General features: G+C 38.8%; 2 protein-coding genes across 2 annotated transcripts; one reads left to right on the top strand and one right to left on the bottom strand.

Annotated features, from left to right (window-relative positions):
* The first annotated feature begins 1,792 nt into the window (after window positions 1-1,792).
* Window positions 1,793-2,906, top strand: LOC129724678 (NADH dehydrogenase [ubiquinone] iron-sulfur protein 3, mitochondrial). The gene is made up of 3 exons (XM_055679762.1): window positions 1,793-1,971; window positions 2,067-2,132; window positions 2,184-2,906. Exons 1-3 carry the CDS (start codon window positions 1,929-1,931, stop codon window positions 2,840-2,842), a joined length of 768 nt encoding a protein of 255 aa, XP_055535737.1. The 5' UTR covers window positions 1,793-1,928; the 3' UTR covers window positions 2,843-2,906.
* An 8-nt stretch (window positions 2,907-2,914) lies between these two features.
* On the bottom strand, window positions 2,915-4,550 carry LOC129724677 (uncharacterized). Its single transcript, XM_055679761.1, has 2 exons — window positions 3,836-4,550; window positions 2,915-3,769 (listed from the first exon to the last, which is right to left on the bottom strand). Exons 1-2 carry the CDS (start codon window positions 4,448-4,450, stop codon window positions 2,969-2,971), a joined length of 1,416 nt encoding a protein of 471 aa, XP_055535736.1. The 5' UTR covers window positions 4,451-4,550; the 3' UTR covers window positions 2,915-2,968.
* Window positions 4,551-14,655: the final 10,105 nt, after the last annotated feature.

The following is a 14,655-nucleotide window of genomic DNA, read 5'->3' as shown; positions in this document are numbered from 1 at the left end:
CTAGCAACATTGCAAAAAATTAAAGTCATTACATGACTACTCGTATTTTCAGTTTCATAGTTTTTTGTTTCAGTTTGTTTTGCTACATATAGTAGTGGAAAAATGAAGTGCTGTTTTTTATTTTGTTCAAATCTAACATCACAAAATTTTGAAAACATTAGCTATTTTCGATTCCACACTAATAAAAATCATCGCCGAAAATGGCTTGAGTTTTGTGAATTACCGGAGAATTTTTTTAATAACAGAAACGACACGTCTTTGCAGCGTAAGCACAGACAAACAGACGTACCACTGCATACAAAATTCTAAGGAAATTGTGGTTCCGACTAACTTGTGCGACACATACTGGACATATTCCGCAAAAGATAAACTTTCAGCTTTTCTGCTAATTTTGGCAGCACGGTGCTCAAATACTGTCAACTGAGTTCAAAGGAAAAGGCACATTAGCGCCACCACCGTTGCGGCGGGAATATTCCGCATAACTAAAACTCATTTGAAATGACCGTTATTTTGATCACACTTAAAATTTTCTGCCGGGTCTCGGTAATTTATTGCCGAGAACGGCACCACCTGTCATTTTTTGCTTAACCGAGCCCTCAGTGGTGCCGTTCTCGGCAATAAATTACCGAGACCCGGCAAAAATTTTAAGTGTGATCGACGGAAATAAATCTCGTGGTACGTCTGTTTGTCTGTGGCGTAAGTTTGGCGTTTTGAAGATATCAACCCGAGTAACAGTTTTGACAGTTCGATCGGAGCTTTTCAGTGACAGTCGTCCAAACTTTAACTCTAGGGCTTTAGACTGCATCACCCGAAGTTACCAATATGAAGCGATAAAAAACCGCCAATTTGGCAATTAGGTTTCGCATGTCAGAGCTGCCAGATCTCTTCTCAAAGCTCAATGTTAACTAACTTTTTCATTCGATTCGCATATAACTTGCGGTGACGGTGGAAGCCCTGGGGAACAATACAGCGCATCACAAAACCGCGATAGTGTTAAATTTTAGGTTTGTTTAATTTTGTATACTTTCACCATAGTTGTTTAGCTATATCAGTTTTTATATCATCTGAAAGATCTGCATTTTCTAAGTATATACCAGTTTTTACATACCATTTGAAAGTGCTGTTTTCTAAGTAAAACTTGATTTTTAATAATTTTATATCGTTGTCTTGCGGTTTTCAAATCACGAACTTGGTCCTAAAGTTTTACACGGTTTTCTGATTATTTATCAGCTGAGCAAAACGTGATTTAAAAAAAAATGTTCATCGTTGTCCTTCGATTTCTAAATGAAAAATAAATACTGCTCGAAATGCCTTGAATGACAGTTCTCCCATATACCGTGCATGGGCGAACTCCAAACAAGTGTTTACCTAAAATTATATATCATTTGAAACAGCAGCTTTTTCTGAGCAAAACGTGATTCTAAAAAAATGTTTATCGTTTTCCTTCGATTTTTAAATGAAGAATAAAAAAAACTGCTCGAAAGGTCTTATATGACGTTTCGCCCATGTACGGTATATGAGAGAACTGTCGTTTAAGGCATTTCGAGCAGTTTTTTAGTCTTCATTTAAAAGTCGAAGAAAAACGATAAACATTTTTTAAAAATCACGTTTCGCTCAGAAAATTTCATTCTTTCAGCTGATATATAAAAATCAGGAAACCGTTAAAAATTTTGGGACCCAATTGCAGATCAATGCAGATTTACATAAATTCACGTCGTTTTCACGTGTTCGCTAGGTAATATTTTTTTTGAGTGTAGGTTGGATAATTTTAAAAAAACTCAACCTCTATGTCAAAACTTCTGGCATCACTATCATCATATTTTTGTACAGCTGTCAAATTTCGGATTACATAAATGTATGATAGTTTAGAAAAATAATTGATATCTGTAAAATCCAGATTTTCTCATTTTGTTGCTATCGGTAGCAGTATGGCATCGTTACTGCGGTCGCTGTCATCAATTGCACGGAATGGTAAGTATTCTCCTGATGTAGAAAAGTTACTTTAGAATCGTTGTGATGAAGTGTAAACTTAGACACACTGGTGCTTTTTGTAAAATTACTTGCAGGATTCATTCGTCCGACAGTACTTCCAACGGTTCGCTACAAATCAGAAACAGTTGTCGAAACAAGGCGTAAGTGTGACGTTCCACTCTGTATATGTGAATAATTTCAGCTATTTACAGCGACGGTTCGCAAACCGGATTTGGTGGCACGTTCCGAACTGACTGACTTCGGAAAATACGTTGCCGAATGCTTGCCGAAATACGTTCAAAAGGTACAACTGACGGCCGGTGATGAGCTTGAGATATTGATTGCACCGGAGGGTGTTGTACCGGTGCTCCAGTTTCTGAAAGACAATCATCTAGCGCAATTTGCCAATCTTGTCGATATCGCCGGAATGGACGTTCCGAGTCGGCAATATCGTTTCGAAGTCATCTATAACATTTTGTCGCTACGTTATAATTCTCGTGTTCGCGTCAAAACCTACACGGATGAGTTAACTCCAATTGATTCATGCAACGAGGTATTCAAGGCAGCCAACTGGTATGAACGCGAAGTTTGGGACATGTATGGAGTATTCTTTGCTAATCATCCCGATTTGCGTCGAATCTTAACCGATTATGGGTTTGAAGGGCATCCTCAACGTCGTGACTTTCCGCTGACCGGATATGTCGAGCTGCGCTACGATGACGAGAAGAAACGAGTTGTTTGTGAACCGCTGGAATTAGCCCAAGAATTCCGTAAGTTTGATCTTTCTGCACCATGGGAACAGTTTCCGAATTTCCGCGATACCAATCCGGCTACCGAAGACGTTCCAACAGACACAGGAGAAAAGAAGTAGGCATAGTTGCGGCATCTGCTACAATTTTGAAAGGCCGAATAAAGGTTGTTAAAATGTAATTAAACCAGTGCGTTTTAACCAATATCTTATTAACGATATATTTTCTATATTCGGAATCATTTTTTTTTACACTAAAACGACATAATCTGGTTCCAGGTGTTCCTCCATCCCCACGGTGCCATCATCGTTGTCTTCTAACATTTCAATCATTTCTGATTTTAGACCTTCTTCAACAGAATTTGCGGACACCGAGGGTGTTTCATCCTTAGCTTTGTTATTCTCACTTTTCAATGCTCTTATTTTTCGCCAAATAGTTGTTTTCGGTAGCTTGTAGAGTTTGGATGCTTCCGACTGTGACATGTAGCCTGCCACACACTGCTGTGCTGCCTCTAGGACACGTTCCTTAAAATCCGAGCCTTTGTCTCGTTGTTTCAACAAAACGTTCTCTGGTAGGGTACCTTCACTGTACAGTTTCAATTTATCCCGATGCAGCGTGGATAGCGGTATGTCCAATCTTTTACTGATGTTTAGTAGCTTTTCACCTGATTTTAACGCTTCAATTGCTTCCTTTCTTGGCGATGGCAACTCACAGCGTTCGGCTTTATAGTTTGGTGCTTTGACGGCTTTTCGCCAAAGAACCGTTTTAGGAATGCCAAACTGAATAGAGGCCGTTCGGAAGCTGGCTCCACCGTTGATAATCGTATTTATCGCTTCATTTAGTCTGCTGCCATATTCAGTAGTTTTCGTTCGTTTTTTCGACTGTCCGCTAGGTTCTCCACTTTCGTGACCACTTCCTTCCGTGTCGGAAGCATTTATCGGTGGATTGATCTCCTTCATGTCGTCATCATGCATGACAATCGCTTGCATTGCCGGCTTTGCATCCTGACTGTTAGTGTTTGTGTCCAGTACGCCAATATCAACGTCAACCTTAAAAACAGTAATATATAAGATTTTGACCTACCTACGTCACCTATTGTAGTGAAACGTTCCTACCTCGTAATAGACATCCGTATGTTCTGCTATGGATGTACTTTTAGAGACCTCGGGTGGTTGAAAAGCACTGTCTACGGAAACATCAATTCCAGGATCGACAACAGTTACCTCAGATTCTTCGATGACTCCATCCGTGGATTCTACATACGCTTCCTGTAATTCTTCGTAATCGTACTGGACGGGAGTGATTATGTTGGACCCACTAATTTTAACACCACTTATATTCCCATTCTGATAGTCGAGTCCTTTTAGTTGTAACAACTTACAAACCTCGAAAAAATCGGACATATCACGGGCGTTCATATGCACCTTCCCCGTGTAGATGAAATGAAGCACATTCTTCATTACATTGAACTTCACATCTGGTATCATTATTTTACTTTCCTGTAAATCATTGGCGCAAAACCCGACAGAAGCAAATGTAGCTCGGAAAATGTCGTCAAAAAACTGGGAAGCCATCGACAATACCATTCGGCTGGCCATTAGCTGACCACCATCGGCCAACACCAAAGTCACATCAGTATATAACGCATTCAGGTACACTTCCATAAAGGTGGAAACCATGTGATCACTAAAGTCCACCCATTTCACGCAAGAAACATTCGTTCGACTCATCTTGCATTCGAAATTCTCAAAAATTCATAACAGAAAATCTGCACAAGCTTACGCCAAAAATGTTGTTTGATTCAACGGGTATATAAACAAAAAAATAGTAACCCCATAGAAAATTAGTTTAGTTTGCCATATGCTCGTCAGCAGCGTTGCCAGGTCATTTTTTAAAAAATCTAGAAAAGGCAAAATTAAAATCTGGGAAAAATCTGGCAGTCATTCCGTGGGGTGAAAGGTTAATTTTTCGGATAAAAGTCTTGGGGTACGCAAAATTTGAGGTGACAAAATTGCAAAATTTCGCGCCAAAATCGAAGTGATGACCTTTTTGCGGAACAGAGAAAATAAAATCTGGATAAAATCTGGATCATCCATGAAAAATCTGGATATTTGAACATCAAAGCTGTCTACCTGGATACATGTTCAAAAATCTGGATAATCCAGCTAAATCTGGATACCTGGCAACGCTGCTCGTCAGAGTCAGATCAACTGATTATCGGCTTTATCAATCGATTGATACACACTACGACGGAACGTAACAGCTGGGTACAAAAAAAGTAGGAGGTTGTATCCAATGAGTATAAAAGAGAGGTGAGGAGGAAACTTACTAACACTTGCACGCGCCCCTCTGCTCATCCTCCTCTGCCCATAGTTGATGCCAAATAGTGACGTAGTTATTTGGGTTTCCCATTGAGTTCATCTAGTTGTTTACATTTGAAGCATTTACTAATACTAGAAAATTTCACTCTCCTCCTCACCTCTCTTTTATTCTCATTGGGTTGTATCCAAGACACAACCGCATAACTGACGTAGAACTACGCACACTATTAACAAATGCATTGTTGTAGGTGTTTCATTAATGAGTCAAAGTCTACTAATGCTTGCTTTGTGCTGCCTCAACAGTGGGGTAATAAAGACACTGAAAACACGAGCTGTAAAAGCTGTTTCACATTCTGTAAATTAGACGGCTGCTACAGATTTAAATTGCTAGTATCCAGCACAGATTGCTCGCTTGAGTTGTCAAAAAATTATTATGCTGATGGCAACCTTCATGCTGCCTCAGTAGTGGGGCAATTACGGCAGTCGGACGACACACGCTGAGAAGCGAGAAGAACCGCGCTGCTCCTGAGATATGGTGACCAACCACAGGGCAAGTGCTTAATTTGAAGGCAGCCACAGGCGCGACCCGCTGCTATGGTCTGTTACTGCAACTGCTGAGTGCCGATATCTGCTGCTACTGCTGTCAACGTTGTGGACGGTCCATCCAGTTCACCTTCCGACTAATGAATGTAGCTAGTTTTCCCAGAAACACTCTTTTATAGCCGAAGGGTGCTACGTAATAGGCCATACCTTCCTGTTCAATTGTCTAATTCTCTAATATTCTATAGACGAATTATTCCACAATTCGCATTCGATATTTGTTTCCAGCGAATAAACACCGATGGTGCTCTCACACACGACACGCAACGATTTTAACCCGTATTGCGGTTTGTAACATCAAGCGATTTCGTTTGCTCGTTGTTGCGTGTTGCATCATGTTGCAACTTGGCAGCTGGGAGACGACGAAATTCTGTTAATGCTGATTGATTAAATCGACTTCATATTAGCTCTGCATATTCGAATTACCTGCCTTTGTGAATGCGTTCTAACAGGGCAGTTTGTTATTCAAAATCGGTTATGTTGATCGCAGCCTTTGTGCTGTCCCAACAGTGGGGGTATCAACTAAATAAACTACAACAGAATTTGTTTGCTAGGATCCCGCGAAAAATGTTTGCTTGTGTTGATGCTAGGAAATTTTCACCCTTCAATTACTTGTTTATTTGTCTTGAAAAAAGGCATTTTGCTGTTCAAAATCGGTTGCTGATCGCAACCTTTGTGCCCCAACAGTGGGGGAGTTAAGATACACGGACAACATGCACTGTGGAAGCTATTTCACTTTCTGTAAATAAGACGGCCGCGACAGATGTAACTGCTAGAATCCGCACAGAATGCTTGCTTACTTTGTCAAAAATTATTAACTTTCAATGACTTGTTTATTTGCCTTGAAAAGGGCATTTTGCTGTTCAAAATTGGATTTGTAATGACGATCTTTATGCTGCCCCAACAGTGGGGGAATAATGGCAGTCTGGCGAGGCACGCTGAGAAGAACCGCGCTGCTACTGAGACATGGTGACCAACCACAGCACAAGTGATTTATTTAATTTGAAGGCAGCCACACAGGCGCAACCCGCTGTTACTCCTGAGTGCTGTATCTGCTTCTACTGCTGTCAACGTTGTGGACGGTCCATCCAGCTCACCTTCCGACTAATGAATGTAGCTAGTTTTCCCAGAAACGCTCTTTTATAGCCAAAGGGTGCTACGTAACAGGCCACGCCCTTCTGTTCAGTTGTCTAATTCTCTAATATTCTATAGACGAATTATTCCACAATTCGCATTCGATATTTGTTTCCAGCGAATAAACACCGATGGTGCTCTTACACACGCAACGGTTTTAACCCGTTTTTTATTGCGGTTTGTAACATCAAGCGATTTCGTTTGCTCGTTGTTGCGTGTTGCATCATGTTGCAACTTGGCAGCTGGGAGACGACGAAATTCTGTTAATGCTGATTGATTGAATCGACTTCATATTAGCTCTGCGTATTCGAATTAACTGCCTTTGTGAATGCGTTCTAACAGGGCAGTTTGTTATTCAAAATCGGTTATGTTGATCGCAGCCTTTGTGCTGTCCCAACAGTGGGGGTATCAACTAAATAAACTACAACAGAATTTGTTTGCTAGGATCCCGCGAAGAATGTTTCCTTGTGTTGATGCTAGGAAATTTTCACCTTTCAATTACTTGTTTATTTGCCTTGAAAAAAGGAATTTTGCTGTTCAAAATCGGTTGCTGATCGCAACCTTTGTGCCCCAACAGTGGGGAAGTTAAGATACACGGACAACATGCACTGTGGAAGATATTTCACCTTCTGTAAATTAGACGGCCGCGACAGATATAACTGCTAGAATCCACACAGAATGCTTGCTTACGTTGTCAAAAATTATTAACTTTCAATGACTTGTTTATTTGCCTTGAAAAAGGGCATTTTGCTGTTCAAAATTGGATTTGGTGATGACGATCTGAGACGTGGTGACCAACCACAGGGCTTGTGCTGCTGCTAAGGAAGAACGACTACTGTTGACAACTTGTCGCTGTCCAGAACAATTATGAGCGGCTTCGGCTGAAACAGGCTCTTATATAGGCCAAATAGCATGTTTTCAATTGCAAGGTATATGATTCTGTCGACCGTGCTTGGGAAGCAATTATATAACGACCAATCAGAGCACGTAATTTTCGTTTAAACAAGGCTTGACAATTATCAATAATACAATAGTTTGCATAATCAATCAACAATTTTCTACATTTGGGTGGATGCGTGTATAATTTTCCAAACAATTGCTGCAAAAATGAAGGAAATCGGTTGAAAACAAACCGATTTATAAGCATTTAAAAAGGGACATATTTCGTCCCCTTTTCGGTAATAGTTTTCCTATTTGCATCCTTATGTGGTAGGCTAAAGAAAAACGTAGTTCTACGTCAAAACATCCAACTTGCTGACAAAACCATATTCGTCCCTCATTGACATTGTATGTCCCCCTTCAAAAATCTTGAAAATTTGAAGGGGGAGAAAAATGTTAAAGCCGTTTTGTTAATATTATTAGCTCTGACGGAGTAGCGGTGCTGCCACCTTCAATTTGTTTATTCTATGAGCGTAGCGGATAGGAATTTCTTCAAGAGTAAATGCGATAGCCTCCATTTTGGTAATTTTCCCTAAAAATTCGCATACGGTTAGTCAACGCGAGTGAAGAAGATGATTTACTTCCGTCAGAGCGAATTTGTTCTTCGGCAGCGTATATGCTAAATTTAGCAACAAACAAGTCCAGTGACAGGGAAAGTGTCGTCAAAAAGCAAGCAATATGATTCACAATAATAATGAAGTGCTATTTTTCAACAATATAACAAACGTCGTATCTTGTATACAAACTTTTATCAAAGATATTCCTCATTTTCGTCTCGGTATTATCTTTTTTCGCCCTCCCCTTAGAAAAACTTCGATTCCATTGGACACAAAAAGAGCTCAAAATTTGTACAGTCGCCGTTCGATAACTGCAAGACTTTTAACTGCAACGCTTTTTAACTGCAAGACCGATAACTGCAACAACTTTGCAGTTATCGGACCGCAATCCGTCAAATCTGATGTCTAAGTCATATTTGACATTGAAGTGGCAGATCTCGCGGGGGATTCTAAATGCATTCGAGAATGAAAATTGTTGAATCTCTAAACATTTCAAAAGGACTTTCATTTCTCTCGATTTTTTTCCAATTCCGTTTACTTGTTGTCTCTTCATTCTAGATGGGAGATTATAGATCTCCATCAATGAAGCAAAATCACCAAAATCACCCTCATTGACATTGTATGTCCCCCTTCAAAAATCTTGAAAATTTGAAGGGGGAGAAAAATGTTAAAGCCGTTTTGTTAATATTATTAGCTCTGACGGAGTAGCGGTGCTGCCACCTTCAATTTGTTTATTCTATGAGCGTAGCGGATAGGAATTTCTTCAAGAGTAAATGCGATAGCCTCCATTTTGGTAATTTTCCCTAAAAATTCGCATACGGTTAGTCAACGCGAGTGAAGAAGATGATTTACTTCCGTCAGAGCGAATTTGTTCTTCGGCAGCGTATATGCTAAATTTAGCAACAAACAAGTCCAGTGACAGGGAAAGTGTCGTCAAAAAGCAAGCAATATGATTCACAATAATAATGAAGTGCTATTTTTCAACAATATAACAAACGTCGTATCTTGTATACAAACTTTTATCAAAGATATTCCTCATTTTCGTCTCGGTATTATCTTTTTTCGCCCTCCCCTTAGAAAAACTTCGATTCCATTGGACACAGAAAGAGCTCAAAATTTGTACAGTCGCCGTTCGATAACTGCAAGACTTTTAACTGCAACGCTTTTTAACTGCAAGACCGAGAACTGCAACAACTTTACAGTTATCGGACCGTAATCCGTCAAATCTGATGTCTAAGTCATATTTGACATTGAAGTGGCAGATCTCGCGGGGGATTCTAAATGCATTCGAGAATGAAAATTGTTGAATCTCTAAACATTTCAAAAGGACTTTCATTTCTCTCGATTTTTTTCCAATTTCGTTTACTTGTTGTCTCTTCATTCTAGATGGGAGATTATAGATCTCCATCAATGAAGCAAAATCACCATGTTATGTGGTTCACTTTCCGTAACTATTATAAGAGAAAAAAATAGCCGGCTGTTCCTGTTCGTGATGTCTTGGCGAGCCGTGACATAGGTCACATGTCCCTTATATACGTTTTCCTGAAATCCATCCACGCCCCAGTTTAGTCCTATCCCCTTCCGCCTACATCCAACCAAACGACAAGAACACGTTAAGACCCCGGATCCGGAAACAGCAATCAGACCCGCACGATACTCTCAAGGCCCGATGGAAACAACCCAATAAGCCAGTCCGTAATATCTTGGCCCAGCAGCGGAACAAATTTAATATGCTGCTTACCTATGGCAATGAAAACCATCAAACAGCAAACCTGTGCTTTTAATGCAAAATATTCTAGTTTTAAGCTAGATTTAGTTTCAGCTCGTAGTCGGCAGCGAGGATAAAAAATTTGCTTTTAGTTATTAAGATACTTTAGAAAGTAAGCTACCAGATATAATTGGCGCCGTTAAACATTGAATTGTATTTGTGCCGTGTCAAATAAACTATAGATGAAGAAAAAAAAATAAGAGAAAAAAAATATTCCTTGTGCATTGTTTGGCTAGCTTTCACTACTCAGCGAGGCAGTGCATAGTAGATCACAAACAATATTTTGTGACCTAGCGTTAAATAGATCATTTTACGAACTGACAGGTGTCATGGATCCTGCTGACATTGATGTTGCTTTTACTTGCGTTATGTCAGCGGTTCCGAGCTTTCTGTCAAAATTTCATTCATGAATTGAGTTCAGAAACGTCTCGTTTAATGGTCTATTGTAGTGATGAAGTTTATCTTCGCCTACATATTGGTTATGTAAAGTATTTATTAAACGCGATAAATTATGGTGCGGAGATATGACTATCAAATTGGTTAATCGAAAAGCTTGCCTATTTTAGTTTTCTGCTATTTTTTTGCCAATATTCCATTAAAAAAATACATTTCGACATCATTGAAAACAAAAACGGTAGTGACGGACCCCCCTCTAAATTTTCAATGTGTTGCAGTTATTGAACGGCATTCGATAACTGCAATGTAAACATGTTGCAGTTAGCGAACGACGACTGTATTAGCCTTAACGCAAAACTAAAAAATGAATATGGGACTTCTGCATTTGTACCACAGAGAACAGACTTTCATGTTCATATAAAGAAATTTGAAAATCGTGTGTAAAAATTTGAATCAAAATACTTAAAACATCTGTCTTGTGGTGCCCCAATAAGGGGTTTTAATTTGAAAAAATACCTGCTTTTTCTTATATTAATCGATAACCGACTTTTCAGTAGGCATAACGTAATTTTTTTTAGATCTCTACGAGTGATCTTTGATTTACAAATTGAAAAAATATATTTGTTTTAAATTTTCACTAACTGGCAAGTAGTGCACAGAGTGACATTGCTGTTGCTGGCTTTTGGGGAATATCAGAGTCTATGGTATATAGAGTCGCGCGAAGAGAAAATCTATCGTTTCGGCAACACAGTTTTTGTGCCGTTTGTTGCCAAGAACTATACAGTTCTGTTTTTCACCATGCATAAGCGAATATCATTTTTTGAAATTCTTCACAAGGTACACAGTTTTGAAAGATTACACCGGTGATGTTTTGTTAAATTTAAGTGAACCAGTGTACAGGTTTAATGTTGGATTAAAATGTGTAAGTAAAACTTCGGAAAAACACATATTCTTTATTACGCTCAATTACAACACTTTTCATCCACTCCTAACATTATCACCTTGTTTATTTACATTGCTCGATTGGTACCCTTGTTTGACACTGATTTGGTTCCTTTGGTTTCATCTTTGCGGGACTCTTAAACATAGACTCTGGGGAATATAACCCTGATAATAAGCAAAGTGACATTTCTGCTACTGGCTTTTGGAAAATATAACCCTGATTTACGTGTCATGACAGGGATGCCAGATGTGAAGACATGTCTTAAAAATGAAAATGCTTGTTCTTGCTTGGACGTCTGTCTGTGATAAAGTTCATCACTACAGAAGACCATTTTACGAGACGTTTCTGAACTCAATTCATGAATGAAATTTTGACAGAAAGCTCGGAACCGCTGACATAACACAAGTAAAAGCAACATCAATGTCAGCAGGATCCGTGACACCTGTCAGTTCCTAAAATGGTCTATTTAATGCTTGGTCACAAAATATTGTTTGTGATCTACTATGCACTGCCTCACTGAGTAGTAAAAGCTAGCCAAACAATGCACAAGGAATATTTTTTTTCTCTTATAATAATTACGGAAAGTGAACCACATAACCTGGTGATTTTGCTTCATTGATTGATAGTGGAGATCTATAATCTCCCATCTAGAATAAAGAAACAACAAGTAAACGAAATCGAAAAAAAAAATGAGAAAAATGAATAAGTCCTTTTGAAATGTTTCTAGAAATTCAACAATGTTCATTTTCGAATGCATTTAGAATCCCCCCCCCCCCCCCCCGAGATTTGTCACTTCAATGTCAAATATGACTTTGACTTCAGATTTGACGGATTGCGGTCCGATAACTGCAAAGTTGTTGCAGTTATCGGTCCATTGCAGTTAAAAAGCGTTGCAGTTGAAAGACTTGCAGTTGTCGAACGGCGACTGTACATACCCCTAAAACACCCTATCGGGTATTAGCATTAGCTGTTGCCTTGTTTTTACCAATTTGTATGCGTATTATTTACCTAAACCAGTGAAAACATTCAGGTTTACGTAAATTTATGTTGTTTTTACGTGTTTACTTGGTAATATTTTTTGTGTGTGTATGTCCTATAAATGTGCTAGCACCATCTGCTGCCGTGTTCACGCTGCGCTTTGTATTTCGACATCAGCACCAGCGTTACTGCATGTGTCAAATGGAGAACCACAAAATATGTATGAGATTGCATGACAGCGCTTCAGACTGTGTTGTCGCGCGATGACTGTTATGCGATCGTAACCAGATAGCACTACCAGTGACACCAGCCTCGTACACCAGCGAAAAAAATGTAAGGTAAGGTCGCCAGACGGCGCTAGTGTACAAGTAATTTATAACGCAATTCATTTTGAAAATTAACACGGGATTTTTGTTCTTGCTTGAACGTTTGCCTGTGACGAGGGGTAAGACAGTAAGTAAGTTTGAGTTTTTCCGAGTTTTTCTGAGAAAACCTGCAAAATAAAGAGCAAATCTGAGTATCTCTCGTGTCTCTGAATATCCATCTACAAACTTTTTCTCCACAGCGAATATGACCATGAATATGAATGTTGGTCGGTCTCAACGTTCATATATTTTTCTTTTCCCCAGGTAATCAAAGATGTGAATCATCTGAAAATTTTGGAGTAATATTGAGTAAATTAGAGTTAAGGCCCAAACAAAATCGACACGTTTGCGTTGCGTTGACGTTAATTTGACAGAAAATGTATGGGTTAACTGTCGAATTGCCGCAAACGCAGCCGCAACGTATCCATTGTGTTTAGGCCTTTGCCCTCAAGCATAAGAGTAACTCAGATAAAAGCTGTCTTGCCTCTCGGTCTGTGATTAGGCTTTTGGTGCTGAAAAACCTGACATCTTGACTTGTTTACGTATGGCATGAGGGCCCTTTCCACATGTTTGGTGAAAAATTCGCGAATGAGCCCGGATGTTTCGAAAATTGTTTGAAAGTTTCAACGTCTACTCGTGTGCAGGTAATTTTTACATATTTGTTGAATATTTCTCTTGAAGAGCGTGAAAATAATACTTTTATCTGTTCGATATTATCGAAAAATATCGATCGCTTAATTAAGATCGTCGCATAACGCATCGCATCGGCCAGTCAACACGATTCAAGATCAAGACAGCAAGTAGCCACGCGTTGTGTGCAGAGTTGCCAATAAAATTTTCGATTTAACTGGAATAAGGATGAAGAAAAAACTGGAAAAAACTGGATCCCAAATAAATTTAGAGAAAAGGAAAAAAAAGATTGTGAAGGAGCTTTTATGTTACGGGGATTGAACCCAGTCAGTGTCAGTTTTGGATCTTAAGAGATAACTCTTCGCAAAAAATTACTCATTTTAATCAGAACTGTCTTGTTTTGTTACATTTTGTTAAAATTATGGACTTCAATCTATCTCAAAATTAAGATATAGAGCTTTTCCATTTACTTTTATATTTAAGAAAAGTATTAACGCAACATTTCCTTCCGTTACATCAGTGAAGTTTAAATTTCAATTATTTTTGACTTCGCTATCTTTTGGTATTTAAGTCCTCTAACATTTTTTTCACTGCTACGCAACAGAAAATAAATAGAAGATTTTTTTTATGGTCTGGTAAAATATATTTGTTTGGTTTTATCTCAACCATGTCATGCCGTCTTTTATTTGACCGTGTTTCGTGCGAGAAGATGGTATACTGAAAATGCTGTTACAGGTTGTCGAAAACCTGGAAAAACCTGAAAAATCATAGAATGTTAGGGAATTCATTTTTTGATCAGGAAAATCAGAGAACTGACAAATATTCAGGGAAAAATTTTCAAGCCAAGACGCGATTTTCTTGAGCGGCTTTTAGTGCAAAAACTGATTTTTTCACCGCAAAAGATCAATTCGGGACATCTACTGTTGGGTTTTATATCCGATTATACTTTATTCACCGTGATTTCGGATTTGCGTTGATCTACGTTGTACTTTTTTGTGCCGAATGCTGAAAAATATCAGGGAAATTGATGTTAAATTTCAGAGAAAATCAGGAAATTTGATTTTGAAAATTTTTTCGCGACCCTGTGTTAAAAATTGTCATAATAATTTATCAATCTACAAAATTTCCGTTTTAAAAATATTTCCGAAAACCAATCGGAGCTTGAGTGAATAAAAAACTGGATAAAACCGGCAAATATCTGAAAAAACTGGAAGATTTTGGGAATAAACTGTTTGACTGGATCACTTGAAAAAAAACTGGAGGAATCCAGTTTAAACTGGAACATTGGCAACCCTGGTTGTGTG

Source organism: Wyeomyia smithii, chromosome 2 (genome assembly GCF_029784165.1).
Source record: "Wyeomyia smithii strain HCP4-BCI-WySm-NY-G18 chromosome 2, ASM2978416v1, whole genome shotgun sequence".
NCBI classification, from domain to species: Eukaryota; Metazoa; Arthropoda; class Insecta; order Diptera; family Culicidae; genus Wyeomyia; species Wyeomyia smithii.
The sequence above is the reverse complement of the archived record's forward strand: the minus strand, read 5'-3'. Positions and strand labels throughout refer to the sequence as shown.